The following is a 26337-nucleotide window of genomic DNA, read 5'->3' as shown; positions in this document are numbered from 1 at the left end:
AGCAAATGAGGGAGGGAGTTGTTAAAGGTTTGTTTCTGTCGGATTTGTTTCTGTTGTAAATATTCCCAAGGTTCAGTTTAACACCTTTTGTTTTTACTCTGAGCTATGTTGTAGTTATTCTTTCTTTTCTCCCTCTCCAAATGTACATATCTCAGCTACAAATTACATGCCTGGAGGTTATAGAACTGTCAGTCCTGCAGATTTTTTTGGGGTTTTTTTTGTTTTGTTTTTTTTTTTTTTTTTTAAGTAAGCCATTAACCAACTTAAAAGTCCCATAGATATACAAACATGGGGAAGAAACTCACTACTGAGATGGAAGAGATGCCTTGAAATGTGTTGAGAATGAGTAAGAAATTTATCAGGTGTGAACAAGGTTAGGTTTTGCTTTCCTGACTTTTCTTTTAGACTCTGACAATGCCCAGGAACCCCTGTTTTGTACAAGAAAGTGTGTATAATAAGGGGCTGATGCTATGAGTAAGTGCCAGCTGACATCCATTTTTCATCTAATGAAAAAGAAGAGCAAACATATGCCCAAATTACAGAAATTCTCATTCTTTTCCCTGTGAATCTCCAGTAGATATTTCTTTATGTTCAGTATGTGGCTTTTTGCAGCACTTCCCAGGAGCTGCATGCTAATGAGGGTGTGATCATTCATTCACAGATGAATCAGATGCCCTAATGCTGGAAAAATTATTTCCCATTATGTTAAATTATTTGCCAAGCATAAACCCCAGACTAGCAGATTTTAATCACTTTTACTCAACCTGTTCTCTGTACACCTTCAGAAGTTGTGTGTTTTTATTGTAAGATAGAGAGATGTTATCTGGAGCCTTTTGTAAGAAAACATGTGTTGTACTGACTGTGCAGTCCCTGGGGCTTACAGAGCTGCAGCCTCCATGTCTGCGCTCCTCAGAAGTTTAAAAGCACTGCTGTTAGAACTGGGAGATGCTGCAGATTGGTTTAGGGCAAGGCATAGGCCACAAGCCCATTCAAAAACCTAACAAAATACTTTGTTGTCAGTGGAAATACCGTGTGGGATGCCATCTCCAAAGGGTGAGATTTTAACAAGTCTGTATAAGACATAAACAGCAAAGGTGTGCAAGTGCAGCCTGTCCAGCAGCTGAGTGTTAATGGCTGCCTGGCTGGAGCTGCTTTTACCTGCAGAATAGGGACTGAGCATTCTGCCTTTTTACCCAGCAAATGTAGGGAACTGAGGATGTGGTCAGGAGAGAGAGGAACTGCTGCAGTGTAGGGATCAACTGGGGACAGAGATGGAAACTGCTGTGCTGGAGAGCTGATACACCTCATAAATTGCAAGTGTTGATGGACAATTTCAATTATATTCTTGATTGAAAGGGTGTGAAGTATTGGGAGAAGTGGGAGCTGGGGTTTTATTTAAGAACTAAAATGGATATATTTGGTAAATGTCAGTCCAAGTAAATCTATTAAACCCATTTTCTATAATATCATGCACAAGTGTTTGAAGACAGGAAGGGCAAATATTTGGAAAAATACAACGATTAAAAAGCAGATGGTTATAAATCAAAATGAAATTTAGCAATTAATAAAATCTTCATTGGGAACTGTAATCTACTTGATAGGAAGGCATAATCTAATTGATAGACCATCCCCATGTGCTGAAAGATGAGCTGTCAGGGAAGAAGATTGGCCTGGCTGAATAGAGAGTTTTGGCTGGAACTCAGGGAAAAAAGGAGTGTTTATGCCCCTGGGAGAAGAGGGAGGACCACAAGGATGCCATAAGGTTGTGCAGGGAGAAAATTAGAGGGGCCAAAGCCCAATTAGAACTTAATCTAGCTACTGCTGTGAAAGGCAATGAAAATGTTTCTATAAATACAGTAGCAACAAAAGGAGGGCTCAGGAGAATCCCTGTCCTTCATTGCATGTGGGTGGGGAGAAGCACAGTAATAAGGATAAGGAAAAGGCTAAGTTGCTTAATACCTTCTTTGCCTCAGTCCTTAATAGTAAGAGCAGTTGTTCTGTGGGTACCCAACCCCTGAGCTGAAAGATGGGGACAGGGAACAGAATGAAGCCCCCATAAATCATGAGGACTAGGTTAGAAAACTGCTACAGTCCTTGGACATGCACAAGTCCAAGGGGCCAGATGGGATCCACCCCAGGGTGCTGAGGGAGCTGATGAAAGAGCTGACTGAGCCACCCTCCATCATTTACCACTAGTTCTGGCTAACTTGGGGCCCCCAGCTGACTGGAAGTTGGCAAATGTGACACCCACATCAAAATTTTTATTTTCCTGTTTGTGCAAAAATATGCACAAGCTCATTCCACTGCTTTCTTCTTTTCTTCCTTTTCTGTAACAGGTTGGTTGTTGGAGCCAGCTGTATCCTTTGAAAAGCCTCTGATGAGCTATGATTATAACTAGCATAGCTGTCTTTCCTATGAAAGTTCAGTTTTCAGAATTCCTCTGCTCATGTCATATAGTTGAGTTGGTAAGAGAATAGTAAGAGTTTCCTATGCAGTAGCATCATGGAAATTAAGATCAGCTGAGGATAAATTCTCAGGATCTTAAATCCAGTGTTAACTATGTTAACTATAGGACTTCCAAATTTTATTCTATGTACACAGGCAAGCTAAAGATGTCTGTGTGAGGAGAACTTGGTATCCCCAAGTGAAAAGCCCACTTGTATACTACTCAAATGTTGTGTTTATCGAATTTGTTGTTTACATTTGCTTAACTGGTGTGTTGCCAGATGTTTCCCTTGAGTGTGCTGGTTTTCTGACAGGCATTGGATTGGACACTACAGTCATGATGAGAAGTATCCCACTTCGTGGGTTTGATCAGGCAAGTACAGAATATCTTACATCTCCTTATCTGGCAAATAAATTTAAAGATAGATTTTTATTATTTTTATCTCCTAAAGAAAAAATGTTGTTTGCATCTCCAAACATTTCCTAATATGTGCACGGGTTTTGAGGTAGGAGTATTGTTAAGTGGCAGTGACAAACACCACCCATGGTAGTGACACTAGTGACAGCTCCTGATTGCATGTCACCCTCTCCCACCCTGGAGTGGCTTCCTTAAAACTAGTGGCTTGTATGCCTTGAAAGTGATGCCATGAGTTTTCAAAACATTGTATAAGAATAATTCTTGAGATTTACACTCCTCATTGAAGAAATCCACACCTGTAACAGCATGGGGTCTGAGCAAGCAGGGAACAGGGAATGTGTGTGTGTAGCACTTGCTCAAACACCGTAGGGCTTGCTCTGAGAACTTGATCCTCTGTAGGCAGGAGGAGCACAATGGCCATACCAAAGTTAATGAAGTATTAATGGAGATAAAATAATTATGTTCAGTCTGCAGCCACATTGAGTCTGATGGAAACTGATTAATGAGCTCTCATGTTTCTGAAGAGACATAACCCTGCTGTTGCCTTCATATTAGTTAATATCAACTTTGAAAATAAAGTTTTGTAAGCTGAGAGAGCTTGTGGGAAGTTGTTCTATGTGAATGGTTTTGTAATGATATCGTTTAAGTAATAAACACACTCTGGCAAGGTGCAACCTGAGTTCCTGCAGTCAAGAGCACTGATGTCTTTGGATAAACCTGTTGATGCCACATTTTACTACTTCAGTTTGTACTATTTCAAACAGGATCTTAGGACAAAAGTGGTTTGTTTGTTTTGGTTTTTTTTTGTATTAGAACTTTCCATTAAACCTTAGTGTTTCATAGTCATTGCAGAGAAATGTCAGGTGCTATGGCAAAAGGAAATATCTTTCTCCATTGTTTTATGAAGTATTTAATTTTCATCAAACTATTAGAAAGTTCTAATTACAGTAATGGTAAATTGAATATGCTCTAGATTGTGTAAACAACAAAAATGCTTTAAAAGCAACCATTTTATTAATATACTCTTATATTTTTTTAAAAATAATTTGAGTATTCAGGTGTAGTTGCCTCTTGGAATGGAGTTGCAGGTCATAGTGGCTCCCTAAATTATCATGTGTTAGCAGTGAAGAGTTAACTAAGTGATAAAGAATGTGTGAAATGCACAAGGTATTTACTGGGGTTTCCTGAACCCAGCTGAAGGGGGGGTTTACATTGAAAAGGTCATGTATATAGCAAAAAACAAATTTGTTTCACTACTCAACAGCAAATGGCTTCTTTAGTAACTGAGCACATGGAATCTTATGGCACAAAATTTTTAAAGAGATGTTTCCCAACTAAAGTTGAAAAATTGGAGAGCGACAGATTGCAAGTCACTTGGAAAAATGCTGACCTGGACACAGAAGAAACTGATTCTTTCGACACCGTTATGTGGGCAGTAGGTAAATATGATTATCTTAACATTTCTTTGCAATGCTTTCATTCTGAAAGTGAAGTCACCTCATCATGGGGTCAAACAGCCCCCCCTTAAATGTTTAGTGACTTAGACATTGATTGTTGTTTAATTCTTTTCTTGCATGCCTGACTTGTTCATTTACAGTCTAAAAACACATTGAAGTTACAATGAATAGAAGAAGTCTGTGGTAACTATTTTTGCATGAGCTGCAATAAATGGGAGACCATCTAGTCTTTCTCACTTTTACTAGAGTAAGAACATGAATTCCAGCAAACTCTGGTTTGCAGGTAGTGTTCTCTAAGTCCATACTCTTGATTGATTCATGAAGCTATTCACTGTAAGTGCGTATTTATCCTGTTTAAGAGGCCACCATTTCTTCTAGGATTTTTTTTCTAGACTGTGCTGCTTAAGTTTGTTACTGCAACTGTCATCCAATTCAGAGAAAGAGAAGTAACTGTCTCTAAAAACCCAAGCTCTTGCAGGGAACCTTGAAACTGTATAGCTTTTTGAAATCTGGTTAGGGACTTTCACATATCTCAGACCCCTTGGAACTGACATACGACAACTAAGAGTAAATTGGTTTAGAAGAATGCTGTGATAAATGTCTATGAGCATAATCACCAGAAATGGGAATCAAATCTGGGTTTTTCCTCCTTTGAGACGAATGCTGCTTCCTGCAAGGACTAACACACTAAATTATGTACAAGGCTCCAGGCCACAGGAATGAAAATACTCCTTCAGTGTTGCCTCCCTAAGCTGCTCATTTGTCGCTGTGACAAGTCTGTCCTCAGTTTCTCTATTGGTTCAAATGGGCTGTAAGCCCACCAGAGTAGGAGACTTGTCTTTTGTGCTTATAAAGCTTTGTGAATATCTGGAATTCTAGATCAATAATGCATGGCTAAAGGTAGTAGTGTTACTTGGCAGGCAGATGATATCTGGCAAACAAAGTAAATAGGCTTAAACGTACTGCCCAAGAAATCCATTTTGATGCAGACAAGTAATCAGTTTTACTAGCAGCTTTAGCAATCCCCTTGACTACTTTATATTCTTTTTATCTGGCACTTCTGGTTTAGAGTAGTGGGAATGCATTACTCTTTCTTTTGTTTATAACATAAATTTAAATTCTTGTGGTTGTAGAATAGATCCAATACAGGATCAGAAACAGATCATTTACAGCATTTCGTATTTTGCCCAGTGGATTTAATCTACTGTCCAGTTGTTCCATTTCCCTGGTTAAGTCAGCTTTATATCTTCCTAATACTCCAAACAGAGAGCAGGTTGTGCATTGTGACAAATGTTTTCTTCTCCTTACTGTAACTACTACTCTCTGAGAAGTGCCTTGGGCTCTACAAATTGTGGAAGCAGCCTGTAATAATGGATTATTCTCATCAGAACAAATCAAACAGACTAGCGCTTGCCAAGAGCAAAAAAAGCTCATGCTATCTGGACACATAACAGTCCTGAAAACTGTAGAATAATATTCATGAGGTGAGCTAAAAATGTTTCCAAAAAGTGGGTTTCTAAGTGCTGTATTTGATTTTTCTTAAGCTTTCTGGTAAAAAACCCAACCCATTCTGTGGTTCAATGAAAAGTACGCTGAGTTGGAGGCACACATGTCAAATGTCAAGTCAATTTGTTTACTTTTGTCTAAGATGGAAAAAAGAGCTATTAAGTTGAAAAATAAGAAAAAAAAAATCTTGGTTTACTGTTAATTATAATGGAATAAGGTTACATGATAGACTGTTGCAATTCAGTGGTAACATGAGTCTACTCATTATTTCAGTACAGGGGAGCTACATGTATTATAATTTTTGTCATAGATTTGAGTTACAATCCATATTTAGGAACAGCAAAATGAATAGTGTGAGGATTTTGTGTTGCCTTTTTTTTTAGTGTTCAAATTGGCACTCCACCCTTCAGGATTAAACACATTAACAGTTAAAGCTGGTTAATTGGTGTGCAGTCCATATGATTCATTGTTTTGCTCTGTATCAACACACCCACACCAGGTGTCTCAGATAATAGGCTGGGAAACTTAGTGGTGTTGAGGATTTCCTGTCTGCAGATGTGCCAGTTATAATACTGATTGAAGCAAGTCAGCTTGTAGAGTTGGTTAAAAAGCAGCTGCTATTGTTAACTAATTGTAGCCTAAATTATAGTACATATTTCCATAATTTTTGCCAGTGCCTCATGGAATTTTAGTAGGATTTAATTAATAATGTTAAAAATAGTTACTGATAGTGGGACATAGTTTAATAAGCTACAGTACTATCTCTTAATGTCAACCCTTTAAAAAGAAAATCAGATTGTGTTTCTGTGACGAGTTTTGTTTTGCTTTTGCAATGTGTGATTTTCTGCTTATATGGATAAGCTAATAAAAGCAGGCACAGTGCTCCCTTTGTTTTTCTAGCAGCTTTTTTGAACTAATCAAAATATTTGAGGGGCGAAAAAGAAATCTCATTTTGATACATTTTAATTTAATTTAAAAGTTTCAGCCCAAAGCTTTGTAGGTAACGCGTGGACCTATCATACCTTGCTGAGGCACTACATACTGTTATATTCCATCTCAGTGCAAGAGCTTGTTCTTGATGTTTATTTGATTTTTCCAGTTCAGCTCTGTATGTCTTTCTGTCTTACTAGTGCTGTCTTTGGCTTCTAGAGAATTCTCCTGAAATATAAGATTTTGAGGTTTTGAATAGAATCCTTGCTGTTCAGTATCAACAAAGGGTTAAGTACATAACATTTTTTTGTAAAAGCGTTCTTCAAGGCTTGCAACCAAACCAGTTTGGGTTAACAAGGGAAACAGAAATTTTGCTCGGAGATTTTCTGTGAAAAGTCCCATAAGGTAAAATATTGCTGCGATCTCCTATGAGCACATCTCTGCCAGCCCCTGTAGAAAAGGCTTTAGATTTATCTTGCCAAACACAGTCTTGCCATCGAGTTTTTAATCTTTGAACTATTCAGTGAAAAATAAAGCACCTTGGTTGATCTCAAACAACTCTTAATGCTAATGTGCTGTGGTTTGCTGAAGCTTTGGGTCTGTGTTCTGAGCTTCCCATGTCTGTCTCTCTTACTAACTTAAATTCGTAACTCTCTTGATTAGATATGGTTTCTGCAATCCTAATGAAATTTGATTAGATATGGTTTCTGCAATCCTAATGAAAATTGTCATTCCCATTATATCAGCCAGTGCTTTTAGGTTTTTTCCAATATCTAATTTTAAGGACATTCAGTCAGACTTTATTCAGCGGGGCTATTTTTAATATGCTTTTCCTTTTGTGTAACCAACCCATAAACTTTGAGTGTAACTTTTTTTTAATGCTACTTATTATACCAGCCTGTAATTACAAAAATAACTTGTTCATGAGCTAGGCTATGCCTCTAAATCTACATGTGAAGAAGGTTGGATTCAGAACTATTTCAGCACTAAGGTGCTATTTGAGTTGATAGGTGATGCTAACCTTTACTTCAATGATGGTAGAAATAGATTTTGAAATGGCAGAAAATTACTCCAAAGTAATTTCTTGAAAACATAATTACTGCATGGAGAAAACAGATTCTGTTCAATCACAAATGCTGAGGAGATTGAAGCCAATGACCTACCTCTCTTGTGAATGGTGGTTGAGTGCTCGTTTTTGAGACTGCAGAGCCATCCTTTGAAACCAAATCTTTGGTTAAAGCGAGCTTTGTGTGGGAGAAATAAAGTAAGAGTAAACGCTAGCTTTCTTCTCAGAAAATGTTTCCAGCCCTCTTCCCTTTTTACAGGACATTGAGAACAAGAAAAGTAGAATTTTAGAAGTCTGTCCCATGCTATAAGGTTTTAATTTTTAATTTTACTACATGTCACTTGGAGTTGCTTTTGTTGTGAACTCCAGGTATGCACTGGATGGCCACAGGCAGGTTTTTGTTTATTGCACCACAAGCGTTTTGCTGAGAGGACTCCTCTGTGTAAAAGGTGTTAGTGCTACAGGAGAGTACAGTGAGCATCCTTGCCAGAGAGCCAATTACTGCCCTAGTATTGACTAAGGGCCAGATTGTTTTTTCAAATTGTGGCAGGCATGCTGGAGGTTTATCAGTAATGGATGTAATGTTCAAAAGCATCCTTGTAGAAATGGTGCACGCTGCTATCAATGTGATAAAAGTTCTGAACTTTTTTTAACCTTAATTAATCTTACTCTAGGCAATATTTTCCTGTAATCTGAACAGTAGTTACACTGCAGTGGTTTTTATTAGTCATTATCAGCTGGTTATGTTTTAGCAAACATCTTGTGGGTTTTGGGAGACATTTAAAGGAGGAAAGGGCAGTGGTCTTGAAACTAATTTGGGGAATGTGTCAGGCACTCAGAATGAAGAGCGTATTGAAACTGGGAACACAGACAAGATTTTGATTAAGGTCAGACTGAGGTCAGATTGGATAAAGTTATAAGGTGATGTGCCAATGTATAGGGAAGAAGTGGAGATGATTATTTGGCTTCAGCTTTATTCCAGAAAAACTCTCCTGTCACCCAGCAGTATCCTCACTTTGGGCATCTACAATAAAATGCGTGGTTGGCTCCAGTTTGGATTTTTCAAATGTCGGGAGGCAAGCAGACATTCTAAGTTCTATGGTTAAGAAATTCTGGAAGACCCATTATAAAATTCTGCTGTCAGCTGCACCTTTATCACCCTGGGAAATCTTACTAGGTGTAAGAGTATGCTGTCACCCATTTACCACTGCTACTTACCTGACTATGGCTATTCCTCTGAATTCTGAGTTTAGCTGTTTCAGTCTCCACTGTTGAAGATCCTGCACCTGAAGGTCACACTCTGATACTTGTTCCCCTTGTTTTGTGTTCAGGTGTGATTACCAGAAGCCCCAGGCAGGTGATGGGACACAAATGCCACACCACACCACAGCCAGTCTGTGATGTGAGCTTCAGCCACTTCCCTGTCACTCTCTGCAGTGGAGCCCCCTGGCTGGCAGCCCCCTTAGGAAACTATGTTGTTAGATTTTACAAAAACAGATCAAAAAGCTGTTTTTTCTTTTAAAGTTAAAAGGAAATGGGGGCTAGCACTGAAAGCAGGGCTCTCTGTGGTTTTCACAGCTGTGTGGTAAGTGTATGGGTCTATGAAAGATGAGATTGTGGTGTGCTGTTAGAAGTGCAGGAGGCAGGTAACCTTTTTAAGGGTCAGATTTGAGTTACACCTTTCTTCTAGATGTCTGGCACATTTTACTGTTTTGAATGAAAGCTATATCTAGTCTTGTGTCCAATACAATTGTACACTCCTGTTCTTTGGAAGTTTCAGGACATCTTTAAACTAAAAGCTTTAGAGAGTGGGTTTGTGTGCCTGGTAGGATTTAGAATCTTAGAAATAAGCTGTGAAGTCATGCTTTCTTGAATTTGAAAATGTGGAAAAATCAGGAGTTATGGATATAAAATGAAAGTCCTACTGAGAAGTGGTGAGAACTGATTTTATAATACTAAGTGAATGCTGGGAAACATCAGAAGTCCCTGAATTTGGCACTACAACCTACCAAGACACATTCTATAATCATGAGCCTAAGATACTGAATTTGAGATGAAGCAAGATCAGTAAGTATAATTCTTATTTATGGGGGTGAACCTGCATGGGGCTAAAGGCCAGTAAAGCTTCAGATCAGTGTTTAAACATTCTGATTTTGCCTTCAAAAATAATGGTTAGGCAGTAAAATTGAGAGAGAAACTTCACTACGAGAAGCAGCACATTTTTTTGTAACTCTTAGCTATCAATACCAAGCTGTACATGCATTAAAATTGGCTGCAATGGAAAGGTTAAGTGTTATCCTGCAGCTTTGATAAACTCAGCTGTTGTTGCCACAGGTCTTTAAATGACTCTATTGACACATTTTCTTTTTTTCCTCTTTCAGTGCCTGCCATTGCGTGCTAAGTTTTCTCTTGGCTCTGCCTGGCAGGAAAAAGAGGAAACTAGAAAACCCCATTAGCTGTCCATTTGCAGAATACCCAGGCTTTACTCTCAATACCCAAAGAAATACAACGGTAGGAAGTTGTTTCACATCCGAGCCAAGATAAGGTCCTGGAGGTTTATTATTTTTGTTGCCTGATAGCATCAGGACTGGGGAGCAGGGGGCAGAGAAGGAACAGCAGATCAACATCCCATGGGGACAACAGAAGGGAAGACAGACAGATAGCCAAGTGCCGACAGCTTCAGTCAGTGCTCCCAGAGGAAGTGTTGGTTTCACCAGATGAAATTAATACACAGAAGTCTTTACAGAGGCATTCAGATGTGACATTGTCTGAGGGGCCTGGCTATATGGAAGATGTATAAAGCACTGAATCATATGTTTACATATAATTAGGTCTGTATTGACAAGCCAGGTTTTCCTTTTGTTTAATAATTTCCTACATTAACATCAAAGAGCTTGTTTTTATAATGAAAACACGTTTCCTTTTTTGTTTTGCTTTGCTCTATATGCTCTGTATTGAATTGAATGCAAATCATGACTGAACCAAAGGAGACTTGTATGTGTAGATATATCCATATTCATTAAATCCTCTCAAAGCAGACACAATGTTAAAAAATTTCCTTAATTTGGATATATTCAGGTTTTTGGTTTTTTTTCTGTGTGATCCTATGTAGCTCTTGCGTACCCTTAAAAATTTTGTGACTACCACATAATTTCACTGTGTTTATTAACTTTCAAACAAGTTGGACAGGATTTGAGATTCCAATTTCTGGGTCAGGAATTGCTTCCTTAGATACTCTATACAAAGCTGAGTGTAATGCTGTTAAGACTTCAGTGATCAAGGGGTAAGTATGCAGAAAACACTACAAAATTATATTTTTTAAATATGAGATAATTTGATATCATTGGAATAGGAAGCAGTAATAAAATCTGGGCTTGGTTGAATTTGCCTCATTTGTTTTTAAATACATTTAAAATATCTCTAAACTCTACAGAAATAGCTCAAATAGTTTGAGATAAATAAATCAGCATTTAGGACTTGAGAGCAAAGTTGATAAAATTTTTCATCTAAGCTGAGGGTACTAAAAGAATTTAAAGATAAGTGTATTCAGATTACAAGAAACAAAGGACTTCAGGAATATTTAATGTTGAACAGCATTATTAATAATTTTTATTCAAAAAGTATACACAACACATTGTTAGCATTGAGCACCATTCAGTTAATGTTTATTGGAAATTTTCAGTGTAGAAGTTGCTTAGTTTTTATATATGTATTTGTGCTACACTATGAAATCAAATTTAGAATCTTAATAAATATGAAATCATGTGGGTTTTGCACTTTTTCCAGTGGGTGGTATCTTCCATATTTAAAAAGGATAACCCTCTGATGTCTGAGCAGAGGCAATAGTGATTGAGTTCCTTTCCCACAGAATGTCATAGCCATACTTCCCACCCCTGCAGCTTTCTCAGTATAAATTTTCTCATATTTCTGCTTGGACTATCAAATAGAACAGAGTTTTTGGAGATACACAGTGGAGGATGCCAGCTTTGTAGATTAACACTGCTGAACTTTTCCAATAGCTTTTACTTTATTTTTTTTTCCCTTCAGGCCGAGCCCCTGACACCAAAACTCTCAATTTGGAGACAGTTGGAGTGAAAATTAACTCTGAAACTGGAAAGATTATTGTTGATGCCAGTGAAGCTACTTCTGTTCCTCACATTTATGCAGTTGGAGACATAACAGAGGTACTGAGTCTACATAAACTGTTTTACAATAACAGGAAGCCAACTTTGTTCCTGACTAATAACTAGTCCCCAGATGTAGTCATGCTCTAGTGTATATCTTAGTGTTTTGCACTTTTTCACTTGGCAAGGCTGGAGTGTTTATGCCAGCCACCTGGGTCAGTAATTTCCTTCACAGGGATCTTGTGAAGTATCTCAGCATGAGAGATTATTGCTGATGTTTATCAGGGAATGCATCATTGGTCAGAGGCTAATAATGATGTCTTTATCACTCCTATTATCTTTCCAATAATGTTTGTATCACTTTTGACATATGACTTCACACTGCCTGTGAATGCTGAGTGAAAGCAATTCTACTGTAGCTAAGTATATTTACAGGGAATGACCATGACAAGTTCTGTGACTGCATTTTGGGGTATTTTGGGTGTTAATTGAGACTAATCACAAAACAGCTTATCAGCTCCCTGATGCAAAATGCTTCTGATGAAGTACTTTCCTCTAGAATAAGAAAAAGTAATTGCTGAAAGTACTAAATGCATTTGACTTTTCCTCATGTTTTGTAAATGATTATGCTAAAACATGAGGGGTTTGGCTTTTTTGTTTGGGTTTTTCGTTGTGTTGTTTTGTTTTTTTTTAAGAAGGGGACATTATAACTTAAGCAAAATAATTTACTTATTAGAGCGGTAAAACCAGATTCTGTTGTCTTATTCTGGTGCTATTGATAATCTATAGTCATATATGACAAGAATGTCTTGTCATGAAAAATGTGCACTTAAACACTTCCAATCTGCCAGTTTTCATTTTACGTAAGAGCTCAGATTATCTGCTATAAATTGGGCATCCTCAAATGTGCTGATTTCATAAAAAATGTTTGTCTGGATTCTGAACTGTAGAGTTACAGGAGGATGTTTTCATCATCTGCCTCCTGTGCCTGGAAAATTTGGGCAATATGTAGAATACAGAGCAATGCTGGGCATTGCAAGATACAGAGTTCTGTCACCTGTTACTGGAATTTCTGTCAAGATAGTTTTTCATATAGTGCAGGCATCTGCCTTACAAGTCTGGTAAAGCTAAATGCTGTAGCAATATCCAAACAGTACATGTAGCATAATTTTAGAGAAGTTTAGAAAATTTTTTGTTCTGCTATGTTTAAAATATTTTAAAGGTCTCTCAAATGTATAAACTTTACAGGTGCTTTTAGTTTCTGAAGAGATTGTAATGGATTAAGTGATGTCTTGGGAATAGCCCTGCAAATTTCTGACTGGACTCTGGAGCTGCCGGAGACACTTAAATCTCATAAATCTGTTGACCACTCCTGACCTCTTCCCTCTCTGTAGACATGTGTTTCTTCCTGTCTGTCTCCATCTTCATGTGGACTTGCCATTTCCTTTAAAATTTTGTTGAAACTCTTTCCTTCTCAGATATTTCTCCTTTTTTATTTTTTCCCCTTTACTCTACACAACTTCTCTGTCCGTTTGTCCTGTCCAGTCACTCAGAGCTTTGGGATTTTGTAGAGTTCCTCTCCTTTCTTCTCATTTCACATTTCTCATTTCAGATTCCCTCTGTATTTGTCACTTTTTGCTTTCAGATACTTCCTAAAGTCCACTTTCTGCTCACAGCAACCTCCTACACCTGCTTATCCCTGATATATATGGCTTGGCTGCCTCCTGCTTTCCAAAATTTTCTTTTTAATTTCATCCAAGAAACAGTTGTTAGAGGCAATGCTGGCAGGGCTTAGAATCTGTTGCTTATTTTGCTGCCAATCTGCAGTGTTATTTTGGGCAAGTAATTTCCTTTTGGAAGCTTCTTGTCTTTTGCCCTTTGAGGATTTAGATAAGAAATATAAAGTTGGAGGCAGGATGCTCTCCTCTTTCCTTCTCTGGATCTAAAAATCATGTCTTCATTTATTTGTCCTTTGCATTTTGTTGTTAAAACTTGGATTTCCTTTTCCTGCTTTTGTCCCAATTAGAGCAGATTTTTGAACCTGAGTGGTTCAATAGACACTTCTAAGTGTAAGTGTTAAAAACAGCAGCACAGTTCTGTGCTGTGTCCAGTGTACAGCTAGGGGGAAAAATGAAAAATTTATGTCAGTGCTCTGTAGAATATTCCATTAAGCTTTTATCTGCATATTGGCTCAATGCAGGGAATTAAAGAGATCATCATATAGTACTCCTACATTTCAAGTGTTCAGAGATAAAAAGAATTACTGTCACTATCTTATCTGACTCCAGCACGTGACCTGTGTAATTCCACTTGCTAAGCAATAAAGTTTATTTTATTTGAATACTTAAATTAATATAGTTTTGGGGTTTTTTTAAAGCAGAATAATTTAAATAATAAATTTAATTGGCATGGGAACCAGCACTGAAATAAATTTCTGTGTTGGTGCATGTCTCATATTAATATATGAGAATCAAGGGCATCCTGCTAAGAACCACAAAGCTGCAGAGCTTGGTTGTGGTACTTTCTAGGTGTGACCTACCAAAAGAGCACAGGAAGGAGAATCTTGTTTCTTGTGAGTGAGCATCAATGATCTCTAAGAATCATTATATAAATCATTTTTTCCTCCAGTGTTCCTGCTCAGGATTTCTCTTTGCTCTGCTCTGTCCCTGTTAGAGTTTCTTTGCTACCATAAAGTACTTTTGCTCAAATTTTGTGAGTAGTTCCCAAGCCCTCCTCCCTCCTTTACCACTCCACACTGAATAAATCCTGAATTGCTACCAAATAGCAAGAACTGCTTTTTTTTTTGTTTGAATTCAATGCCCTGGCTGGCCGGGGAGGGAGCGAGGGGGCAGCTGAGTTTCCTGATTGCTCAGAATGACTGTTTTCATTTGGAGTCCTCCCCACCTGGTACAAATGGGAATCTGTGTGTGCATGGGTGTCTTGTTGCACCCCTGTATGGAATGGAATCCTAATGTTACCCAAGATTTCATTTGGAAAAAAATGGAAAAAAATCTTCCAGTTTTGAGTCAGTTTGTGTACCCTCAAAAAACATTATTCAAGTTGTGGCAAAATATTATTTTCAACTGGCAGGTGAAACTGCATTTTAGCATTTTCATCTTCTGTAATCAGGATCAGGAAAATCAAGCTGGAATTTTAGTGTGAATTCTTTTTTTCAGTGCTGATATAAGCTCTCTGGGTTAAAATCCTTCCTCCAGTAGTGTTCTTGTTAAAAAGCATGGCACACACTATAAAGACATTTTCTCAGAAGGAGGTTTATGGTCAGGCCACTCTACATCTGTCATATTTCAAAGGGTGTTACAACAAAGATGTGTAGAGAAAGTGGAATGTACAGTATGTTGCTTTGAATAGAAATTAGACCAAAAAGAGTTGTTAGAACAAATACACATTACTTCAAAGCTTTTTAAACTCTCTTAGGACCATCTCAGTTAAATGTATAATCCATTGGAGGATTCTTACGAACAATTCGTATCCATAATTATCAGCAGAATAGTTCTACACATGACTGCAAAGTGAATGTTCATTTCAAATATTTACCAAGGAAGGTCTTTAAGTCATTGTTTATGAGAAATTGGGCTTTATCTGCATGGATGTTTTAGTAATTAGTTGGGTTTTATGGAATGCATGGCAGTGCTTTCACAATTTTATCTCTCGTTCCAATCTTCTATTCATTTCTGGAATGCCAAAACAACATCTATTTCCTGCTACAGAAATGATTGGCAGACATGTTTCAGGCAAATGTGTGTAAGAAAAAACAAATTTCATCTGGTAAATTACATTTACAGACTTGAAAGCCAAAATGCTGGGTTTGAAAAATTGTGACTTGAGGGATGGTAGAAGGAAAAAGGGATAGACTTGCAGCTTGCAGCTTTGTGATTTGTCATGTGCTGTGGAGGAAAAATAGATTAGCCTTCATTAACAATTAGATTTGTGATTTCTGTTATCAGGTTAGATGTAATGTTTCCAATTGTTTTTTTGCAATTGAACTTTTAAGTGGTTATTAATACAGATAAAAGCCTAGATGCCTATTAATATGCAGATAATTAAATGAGATGTGTCCTGAAGAAAATGGGAGCTAATACCATGTACAGATTCTGTCTACCAACATACAAAAAAAGATAAGCTGGTAAAGAGGAATGGATTCCAGTAAATGCCAAAAAAATGTTTAAAACTTTGAATGTGTGTGATGGGGAATCCTTATTTTATTTTCTGCTGAGAACTCATTTTGAGAGCTTATTGAATGACTGCCTCTAAGTGGGGCTTTGCAGGAGTGTCACAAGTGTTGTATCTAAATAGCACGTGTGTGAATCAAAACTTCACCCATTTTATAAAGCATTTCACGTTGTGCCACAAAAGTGCTTCTCAGTTTTGGCTTTCTTAGGTTTCACATCATTCCTTCTGAATTTGTGACTTCTTTTCTCATGTCAGACAAGCATTTTGATGATATGTCTTGGATGAACTCTTAACCAATGGGGTTTTTTTAATGGATTTATGAATTTGTTTACTCTTATTAACCTACGTGGACTGTTCTTCCTTGGGCTTGAAAATATTCCCTTGCAAATACCTTAGTTTAATTTTCAAAAACTTCCAAGTTCTTTAAAACCAGCTCTCCAGTTCTGAGGCTCCAGCAGTGCTGTGCCAGCTCTCAGAATTAGGGTTCTGGCGCATATACAGCCCTGTTTGGATATAAAAAGTAGCCAGGAGTCATGGCTTGAACTGGAGCACACCCTGGTCATATCCTGCTGTCGTTCCATTTCTCACTTGCAGGAAGTTTGCATTTGCCAATAGCAATCCCTTTCAAGCCCCTGTGTAACAGCACAGCCTGAGACCAGGACCAGCTCACCCTTTAGGTCACCGTGCTAGCAAAAGAGCTTTCCACTTTTCCAGTCCAGGGCCAACTGAGGAAGTTGGTAATAGTGTCTACAAATAGCTAGGTTTTGTGCCTGTGTTCTGTAAAAATGTGTCAGACAATTTTTTTTTAAAGGTCTGATATTATAAAAGCACTGTTGCTTTAAACTAGGCTCTTATTGCTTTAAAAAGACACTTTGAAAAATTTCCTCATGGCTTACTTTGGAGAGAAGGGGTGAAGTGAACAGTCAGCATGTGAATATGTGCTGCTTTTCAAGAGATGCCATGACAAGATATAAAGATTTGACATATTTGTGACACTTTTCCCTCATTAAGACAGATAGTAAACTCAGACTTTAAAGCATGTTTGGACAGAAATTATCATTGCTTTTTCTATTTGGAGCCCTGGCTACCAAGCTGGAATTTCAAAGATTTGGCTTTCCTCTGACCATTGTCCCAGGAGAACTCTTTGGATGCCGCTTCTCCTTAAGTTCAAACAAAGCTTTGTGCTCTCTTCCTAGGGCCGTCCTGAATTAACACCCACAGCAATAGCTGCAGGAAAACTGCTGGCTCAGCGTCTTTTCGGCCAGTCTTCAGAACTGATGGACTATGACAATGTGAGTTATGTTTTTTTGCAGTAAGAACAATCTTTGGCTTTTTTTCTTTTAAAGAATTTTTAAGGAATGGCATTTTGTCACTTGGAATCCAGCTTTGACAGCAGCCAAAGTGGAGGTGTGTGCCTGAGCTGTGCCTCAGTTGTGCTCAAGTGTCTGCCAGGCAGCTGCTGCACATGGCTCAGCAGTAACAGCTCCTGCTTCCTCCCAAGCAGGTGCCTACCACAGTCTTCACTCCCTTGGAATATGGCTGTGTTGGCCTGTCAGAAGAAGCAGCTGTGCAACGTCACGGATCAGACAATATTGAGGTATGAAAACATTTTTAATTTTCTAGTTGGTGTCAGAGTTGCCCTGTGGAAAGGCAGAATTTTTACTGCTGTAAAATTTTTGGTCCCCAAAATACTGTGTTTACAGTTAGGGAGTTGGTGTCTCCAGAAGTGCTCAGAACTCCAGTAGTATTGCAGCAGGTCACAATGGGAACTGTTGCCTGTTGGGTTTAAAATCACTGATAGGGTGTGACAGCTTTAAAGCAGCAGCCATTTTAGCAAGTTACATTGTGCAGCATCAGTAAATAATGGTTGTGCTACTTTCTACAAGTTACCCTTGAAAAGATATATTGTGTTACTCTTACTCACTTGGGAAAATCATTAATGAAAAAATAAGAATTTACTATTCAGAATGCAAGTATTACAGTTTTTATTTTGTTGTGGGGTGCATTGTGATAGATATGAAAAGTTTCTTGGATTTCATTTTTTTTCAGTAAACAAGGCATTGAACCTTTGGGAGAAGCTTAAAAATGCTAATTTTTTCCCTTTAATTTGGTGCGTTAGTCTGAGTAGCATTATTTGTGAAGGTTTTTTCAGTTTTGTTTTTAATCTAATGATTCTCTGAGAAAGGTTTGTGTTAAGCTCTTACTGTGCTTTCTATATTTTTCTTTAAAATGACTAACAGTTTATAAATTAATCAATATTTGTACAAAGGTATAAATATATAGTAGTAGTAATTATCATAGTAATAAATACCAGGTTTTGACATAATAGTATTCTCTAACACAAAATGTTATTGTTTTTCCTACCAGGTATACCATGCATATTATAAACCTTTAGAGTTCACAGTGGCTGAAAGAGATGCAACTCAATGCTATATGAAAGTGAGTTTTGTGGGCTTTTAACTTGCTTTTAACTTAAAATGGGATATGGTACAGCTGACTTTAAAGAGCACTGTTTGGCAAAAAAAAATCTCAAGATGGATATTTTCTTGGTGACAGACATTTTGAAATTTCTTTACAGATATTGGCATTTTTCAGAACTGACATTCATTTAATAAATACCATCTTTGAACTGCTTTTAAGGTCCTAAAAAGTATTTCAGATGCAGATCAATCTCTGCTTCTCCCAGCAAAGTTCTTAACTGGTTACATGAAGTATTTATATTGACATCTCTTGCCAAAAGTATGATACCTTCAAAAATTAAGCATAAGGCTAACAAAACTACAGTAACTATTCAGTTTCTACTCAAGGAAAAAAAAAACCTCCTGGTTTAGACCAAAGTGCCAGGCCTCAAAAGGGCCTTCTGCAGCAATCCAGTTGTTTCAGTGTTGGAAAGGTTTTTGATGCTCTTGCCTACAGCAGAGAATCTTAGCTAAGATGACGTGTAGTGTTGGTAGAATATATCATAGTTTCCTTTTTCTTCCTTTTCTTCTCATCATCAGGGAACAGTCTTTTTTTGCATAAATGTGTTCATCCATCACATTATACAATATTATATTGTTATGTAAGAAATGTCCATTGTCAATAACTGCAGTCAGTTTTTCTGACTGTATTTTATCTCCTCTGAATTATGCAAATGCCTTAAGTGTCCAAGTACCAGTGTAACAAAGGTGATGATAGTCAATTTTATGTATTCCCTTTGAATTATGTCAATTAGAGTAAATATTTAAGGGTGAAGTAGTACCAGGATAATAGTTGTTGGATGATGTTTAATATAGTCCTTACTAAACTCTCAAAACATATAAAAAAGCATTTAACTTGAGTCTTTCAAACGATATTGCAAGAATTTTTCCTTTAAAATGCTTTAATATTTAAAGTCCCACATCAAGATTGCTGCTGTTCCTGGCATTCCTGATGAAAGAATTTAAGCTTTTACTGAATAGCAGAACTTAGTAGATTAGTGATAATTTAACGCCTGATGGGAGGATGCAGGGAGAGACTGACTTTCTTTTCATAATTATAAAGATGGTGTCCTTACAGGAACTAAAACATTTTCATTAAGTTCTCTAATAAAAGTTAAGTGTGCAGTGACTCAGGCTCTCCTGGATACTCATTAACCTTCATCTTTGGCTGCTTCTGAGGCTGGACTCTTTTTTAGGTTATGTGCCTCTTGTGGTAAATGTATCTCAGCAAACATGCTGCTGTAAGGGTTTACTGACTGAGTCACAAAGGTACAAAATATCCTGGAACTGTCAGTGGTCATCTGTGAAGGTACAGCTGACAATGGTAGTGATCTTCTGTGAGAATACAGCTGAAGAAAACAACTGCACAGGCTTGGAGAAGTGCTGAGGTGGCCACTCAGTGGAAAAGAGCACTGATCTGGTCACCAGACTACAGAAAGTACTTTGGGGATTTCATTCAAATGGCAAACAACAAAGTATTCAATACCAGAAAATATTGTTGTCAGTGGCTCCCTCAAGTCTGAAAGAAATACACTAATAAAGCTTCAATTCAGGAAAGTGCTTAAGGACAATGAGAGTAAGACCTCTTGAAGTCAGTAAGACTTAAGCAAGTGCATAAGTTTCTGGCACACTAGAAATAAACAGCTGAACTAGGATCTTGGGGCATTCCAGTTTCATTTAATTCATCTTCATGCCTTATCTTTAAGTGTTCTAAGGAAAGATCTTTTTGTGATGTATTGTTTTCAGATGGTGTGCTTACGAGAGAGGGAGCAACGAATACTTGGCCTTCATTTCATTGGACCAAATGCAGGCGAAGTTATTCAAGGATTTGCTCTTGGAATCAAGTAAGTACAAAAGAATGTCTCTAGCTTCTAAAGCCTGCTTCTTAAGTTATTGTAAGATTATAAGAGATAGCTGCCTAGTTTTGGCAACACTATAAAGAATGCATGCTTTTTGTTACTTTTATGGAGTATTGCGCATATTTTCACAAAAAATACTGCAGTTCTTCATTATGATGTACTGGATTTAGTTACTGTAATACTGGATATAGTTAGGGAACAATTGAGGAAAATATATCATTGATTTGATATAGTTAAAGCAAAAAACAGAATTAAGCATTAACTTAACTAATGTTCGTTTCTTCAGTGTAGCTTCTTCTGCATTATGTGCACAGGATAGGAAATCACCATACAGTTTTCCAGGTTGCTTCTTTAAAAATATATTTGTGATTTTCAGAAAAAAAACTTTTTTTACACCTGCCAAGCATTTCCTTTCCTAATCTCATCTTTAAATTTGCACAGCCATGGCTTCTTAAAAGTTCAGCAAGGTTTGCATGAATCCTTATATTGCTGGGGTATAAGCTAAATACAGTATAGTAAAAAAGAAATTTCTATGGGATGATGAGAGAGGGAAGATACTTTTGTTTGAAGCGATCTGATAATTGCAATAAAAAACATCCTTTGTGATCTGATCTTGTCTAAAATTTTGCTCAAGTATTAATATAGAAGTCCTCCTTTGAAGGAGTAAGCGGTGATTCTCAGTCCTCTCTGGTTAAATGGAAAACTCTTGCTATGCTTTTTCTGTACTACAATTATTTCTTATTTGTTTTTTTCCTTTCCCCTTCTTACTGCTGATTCACATCTTCAGAAGTGTTGATTCCTATATTTACATTAAAAAATTATAGTTTTTAACTTTCTCTTCAAAGAAAGTAGTCTGGAACATCATAAATCATTGCCAGTTGTGGTGTCAGTCCATTTTCCTAAATTTGATCACCATTTTACTGCAGTTTTAGTCCTGCAGTTGTGAGTGACTATTATAAATGAAAAGCAGAAAGGATTAAGAAGGCAGGACCACAAGTATCATGTGAGGAATATCTTGGAAATCACTGATTGCAGTGTACCCTCAGTACACATTTTCAACATGTGTTTGTAGTCCATTAATTGCCAGTGGTATAGATTCTAGAACTACATTTTTTCGTATGTCATTGTTTTGAAGTTTTATCCAAAATAACCATTGAAAAGGAAGCACATGAAACTGGAGTGTTTTTCTGCCTTGCTTGAGGGAAATGAAAACTTTAGCCACAGTAAGAGGTTTTCAGCAGGTCAGATTCCTGTATTGGTTTCTATTGCATTTCACAAATCCAGAGCTTTCAATGTGGAACCCCCACTGTAAAAGCTGCTTTTCTCCTTTGTCAAATACTTCTTCAGCTTCTCTGAAGGATGATTTTTCATCTTCCCTCCCCACCCAGTGCTCCAGTAACATCTGTAGTCAGCAAAGATCTTTTGCTTGTCGGTGCTTTTTTAGATGTAAGTGGAGACACCAGAAGGCATCTATAGCTTCCTTTCCTGCATTTTGTAGAGGGAGATAACATTATTCCATAGAGAGCTTGAAACAATCCTTAAATTTAGGGCCATTTCAGCTATTCTTACAGCATGGCCTGCCAGGAATTGCAGTTCAAAAGAAAGTCATCAAGTCTTAAGAATGTTACTGGACAAGTAAGGGAAGTAAGCAAGTGGGATTGTAGCACAAGGGGGTTTTGGTGGGTTTTGGTTGCTTGTTATGTTTTTTAAATAAAAGACTTTTTTTTTTTTTCCTTGCTTATAACATTGATATGTTCAGTGTAAGCACCAGAGACTTTAAGTTTATGGAAGAATATTCTGGTATTATTTCCTTTAGCAAATTCTTTCCAACAGTTCTAATTACAATTTTCTTCCTCTGTGTGGATGTGTGCATTTTTTTCCATCTGGAGTTAGTGAAACACACATGTATGTACAAGAAAAGCTGAAGGTTGCAGTTTTGTCATATGTTTTTGCCACAGGCTCAGTTGTGACTTAGTGTAAATTGCTTAATTCTCTCTGTCTCAACTCTTATGACAATTCTTTCCTACCTCAGAGTTGGGAAGCTGGGCGTCTACGTGTTGTGTAAGTGCCTGAGAAATAATAGACAGCATTGTTTGAAGAACAAATGCAACTCCTCTACCTGATCAAATGGACAAGAGCAGAATTATTTTGATGTTTTAGGACCTTTTAGCTGCTTCAGGTGAATAGCATTTGACATTGTGGGTCATTTGTTGTTGTTGTTGTTGTTGGTTTTTGGTAGGTGTGGTGCTACGTACCCTCAGATGATGAAGACAGTTGGCATTCACCCCACCTGTGCTGAAGAAGTTACCAAGTTGCACATTACAAAGCGTTCTGGCCTGGATGCAACAGTCACAGGCTGCTGAGGTTAAATACCATCCCTGGAAAGAAGGAAAAAAAGCACAAAACATATTTGTAAAGAAAAGGGGCACCTGAAGTTGAAACAGCTTTAATGGTTCAGGTTACAGGAATCTTTGTTTTTCTCCTTGTAGAGAGCTTTGTCTCACAGCCGAAAAATTTTCCTTGCACCATCACAGTTCTAAAACCAATGTAGTCCCGCAACAAATCCCTTTCTAACAGCCTAAAGCTCTTCTGTTGCTGGGACCTAGGGAACAATCACAGTATTTTATATGTAAATATGACTTTATTTAGTCATATTTACAAATAAAGCCTGTGACATCTGAGGCCATCTATAATGAAGCAGTTGTCATTTGGGTTTCCCTGCTGGCCAGCAGAAGAGTCTCAGATGCTGGGAACCACACAGGACATCCCATAGAAGTTTGGTGGGGTGCTTTGTCCTGCGTGCTTGGATTGCTCATTACTGATCCTAATATTGAACACTGAGACTCTGCATTCACTAGTGGAAACAAGTTCCTGGAGTGCATAACAAAGGGTAAGCAGTCATCTTTGGGGGTTTTCCTTTAAAAGTAATATGAAATGAGATTTAATAGAAAATCACCTGAGGCTGTACTGCTGCTGGAAGAATCACAATGGATTAATCAGTAGCAGCCTGGTCACAGTGTTGTGGAGAGGACTGAGAATGAATGATCTCAGAGGTGCTAAAGAAAGAGTTGAATTTTATGGTGGCGTCTCTGCCTACTCCTGAAATTTTTAATTCAGCTCAGTCCAAACTAAATTGACACATCTCACAAATTACTGCTTGAACAGTGTATATTAAGCTGACGAGTAAAACCCTCTAATAATCCACCTTATGCAGCATTTTCTGTTTTATAGAATGCAGAAATATGGCTGACACTGAAATATTTTCTTGGTTTGTTTTAAAGACTTTCTTACTGATGAGCTGGAGACCATATCTGAACTGACTTATGTCTGGCTTTAATAAAACATGTTACTGAAGGGAACTACATTAAGCAGTGATCCAAAAGAGAAATGGAAGAGAAATGATCCTGCCCTGAGCAAAGATATAAAATAATCATCTGCAACTTTTTTCTTTTTTTTTTTCTTTTTTTTTTTTTTTTTTTTTTTTTGGTTTGGTTTGTTTGTTTGTTTTTGTGTACTGGCCCGAGTAAGAAAGCATTACCCTGTTGCAAATTCCTGCTGATTTTCGTGCTCTCCAGAAGGGGGAGGTGCTGGCTCATCTGTGGCAGGAGAGGAACAAATCTGAGAGTGAAGCTTCTTGTGCAGAGCCCTGTTAAGGAGGTAGCCTGACAAAGGCAAACACAAACCAATCTGCCCCGAATTTCAATCCCAGTCAGTTTCTTGCACCCTTTACAGCAGAATAGTGAACATTGGAAGAGACCAGCTTCAGGTGAAACAAAATATATCCTATTTGCAGTTAATTGATATCAGTGTTTTATGTGTGGAATTTGTTATTTTCATTCCAAACTTGTTGCTGTTTTGAAGAATTTTTGATGATCATGTATATATCTGCTGTTTTAATTTGATTGGTATTTCACTGCTGCAGCAACACAGACAAATGGTTGGTTTATATCAAGTGTGAAATAATTTTTACCATGAGAATTGTACCTGTCTGAGAAACTATTAGACAAAAGGGATCAAAACTTCCTTGTAAAATGGGATTTAACAGCATTTATCCCACTCTCATTGATAGGAGACTATTACATTTTCAATTTTTTTAAACTTAAACAACAACAAAAGAAGTCCTAAATGTTTTCTCCACAAATTTTTTTTTGGTCCATGTTTCTGGTCCATAAAATAGAAAGAAGTGACACAGTTGGACTCCAAGTGGCATTCCCTATCAGATCTGCAGATGCCATTTTACATCTGTGAAGTCATCCATAGGTCTGTAGGTGACAAGAAATATTAGGATTGAAAGTGTTGTTGAAACAACATTCATGCCTGAATTTTGCAGCTGCCTTTAGAAGAAATGATGAAAACTTTATATCTATATAAATAGGTGCATACCTGCACATTCAGAAGTTTGTTTCCTTTACTAAAGGGCCTTATGAGTATGATGCAGCCAAAACCCTTGCTAGATTTTCCTCAGCTGTTTACAAAAAAAAGGAGTTGAGAGTAAATTAGGGTTTCTTAAAATGTTTTACTTAATATTTCAAAATATGGAGATGCAGCCTAATAGAGATTTTACTGTGAGAAACAGCTCACTTCTGATGAAACTCTAACATTTATGCATACAAGTTTTTCTTTCCAGTGATTGCCTATTATAGTTCCTTTTGTTTCCCAGAAACGAAAGCACTGGTGTTTAACTATGTCAAATCTGCTTCTCTTCTCTGCCCTGCCAATGCATCCAGCAGCAGAGTTGTCTGTCCCTTCAGACAATTAATGGAAAGATGAGTTAATTTCATTCATCATAAAGTTCAAATTAATTATTTGGGACAGCAAATAGAGAGATCTCAAGGAAATGTGTCTTCAGTGCATATAGAGTGTGAAACTAAAGCATGTCATGGTTTTCAGAAGAAACAGAACTGTCTTGGTTTTAGAATTGCTGAGTGGCCTGCCTGAAATTGTTCCTGTCTCTTCGACAGCAGCCTGGTTCTGTTCCTCATTTAGTAGAAAATGCTGTTGCCCCCTGAAGTAAAACAAAACATATAATCCCACTGACATAATAATGTCAGAATCAACAGCAAGACAGAATAATGACAAATATTGTGATTGTGCTTTTTTTCCTGAAGGATTCACCAGGGATGGTGCTTAAGAATTGTTTTTAAAAGCCTGACCAATATAAATTGAAACAACTGATGTACATTGCAACTCACTGATTGCATGTGAAAATGTACCAAAAAAATCTAGTCAGGCTTCTCAGGATGCCAGCTGATGAGGATTTGTTTGTCAAACCACACCATGGCGCAAACAAGTCTGAGCTTTGCTGGGTCCCTCATATGTGTGATTCCAATATTTATTGTGTTATGAATTAATTAATAAATAAATAATATTTTTTTCTAGTAAATGTGTGATTGCACTTGCTTAATTTTGTACATGTGATTTCTGCTTACAATAGATAGATATTTTTGATCTTAATGCTGTCTCTCTTGGTTGAAGTATGTATTAAGGAAATAAAGAAATAGACAGACTCCGACCTTTTATTAAGGAAATGTTGATACTTTTGTATGTGTGTGTAAACTGAATAACCATTGAGACTTTTCCAGGTTGGGTGGCCTCATATTTTAAATTTAAGAGAAACTGTAGACTCGGTAAGTATGCTTTCAAATATTGTCTTTTTACTCCTGCTGATGAGGTCTAACAGGTATTTTCATTGTCCCTGCATACTGACATGCTTCTTGAAGTCTTGTCAAGAGTAAACTCCCTCAGTGCAGCCAGAGCATTTTACAGAGCTGCAGTATTCTACATGAGCTGTTCACTTGGGGGTTTAAACCAGAACACAGAGTGGAGAAAATGCAGTGCTACAAAGCCAATTAGTGGCTGTGGATACTGCTAGGTAAAAATAT

The 26337-nt window shown here is 37.4% G+C and overlaps 1 protein-coding gene across 2 annotated transcripts in view; it reads left to right on the top strand.

The window, feature by feature from the left end:
* Nucleotides 1-25838, top strand: part of TXNRD2 (thioredoxin reductase 2) — a 32446-nt gene extending 6608 nt beyond the window's left edge. For both annotated transcript variants that reach the window (XM_038151916.1, XM_038151918.1), the window contains exons 9-17: nucleotides 2337-2356; nucleotides 2727-2818; nucleotides 4128-4302; nucleotides 11870-12006; nucleotides 17334-17429; nucleotides 17642-17734; nucleotides 18505-18576; nucleotides 20343-20440; nucleotides 22695-25838. In XM_038151916.1, the coding sequence (XP_038007844.1) occupies nucleotides 2337-2356; nucleotides 2727-2818; nucleotides 4128-4302; nucleotides 11870-12006; nucleotides 17334-17429; nucleotides 17642-17734; nucleotides 18505-18576; nucleotides 20343-20440; nucleotides 22695-22818 (907 nt within the window). In that variant the 3' untranslated portion in view covers nucleotides 22819-25838. The remainder of the gene's footprint in view (nucleotides 1-2336; nucleotides 2357-2726; nucleotides 2819-4127; nucleotides 4303-11869; nucleotides 12007-17333; nucleotides 17430-17641; nucleotides 17735-18504; nucleotides 18577-20342; nucleotides 20441-22694) is intronic.
* Nucleotides 25839-26337: the final 499 nt, after the last annotated feature.

This window comes from Motacilla alba, chromosome 15 (assembly GCF_015832195.1).
Source record: "Motacilla alba alba isolate MOTALB_02 chromosome 15, Motacilla_alba_V1.0_pri, whole genome shotgun sequence".
Lineage (NCBI taxonomy): Eukaryota > Metazoa > Chordata > Aves > Passeriformes > Motacillidae > Motacilla > Motacilla alba.
This window is presented reverse-complemented; position numbering and strand designations above follow the sequence as displayed.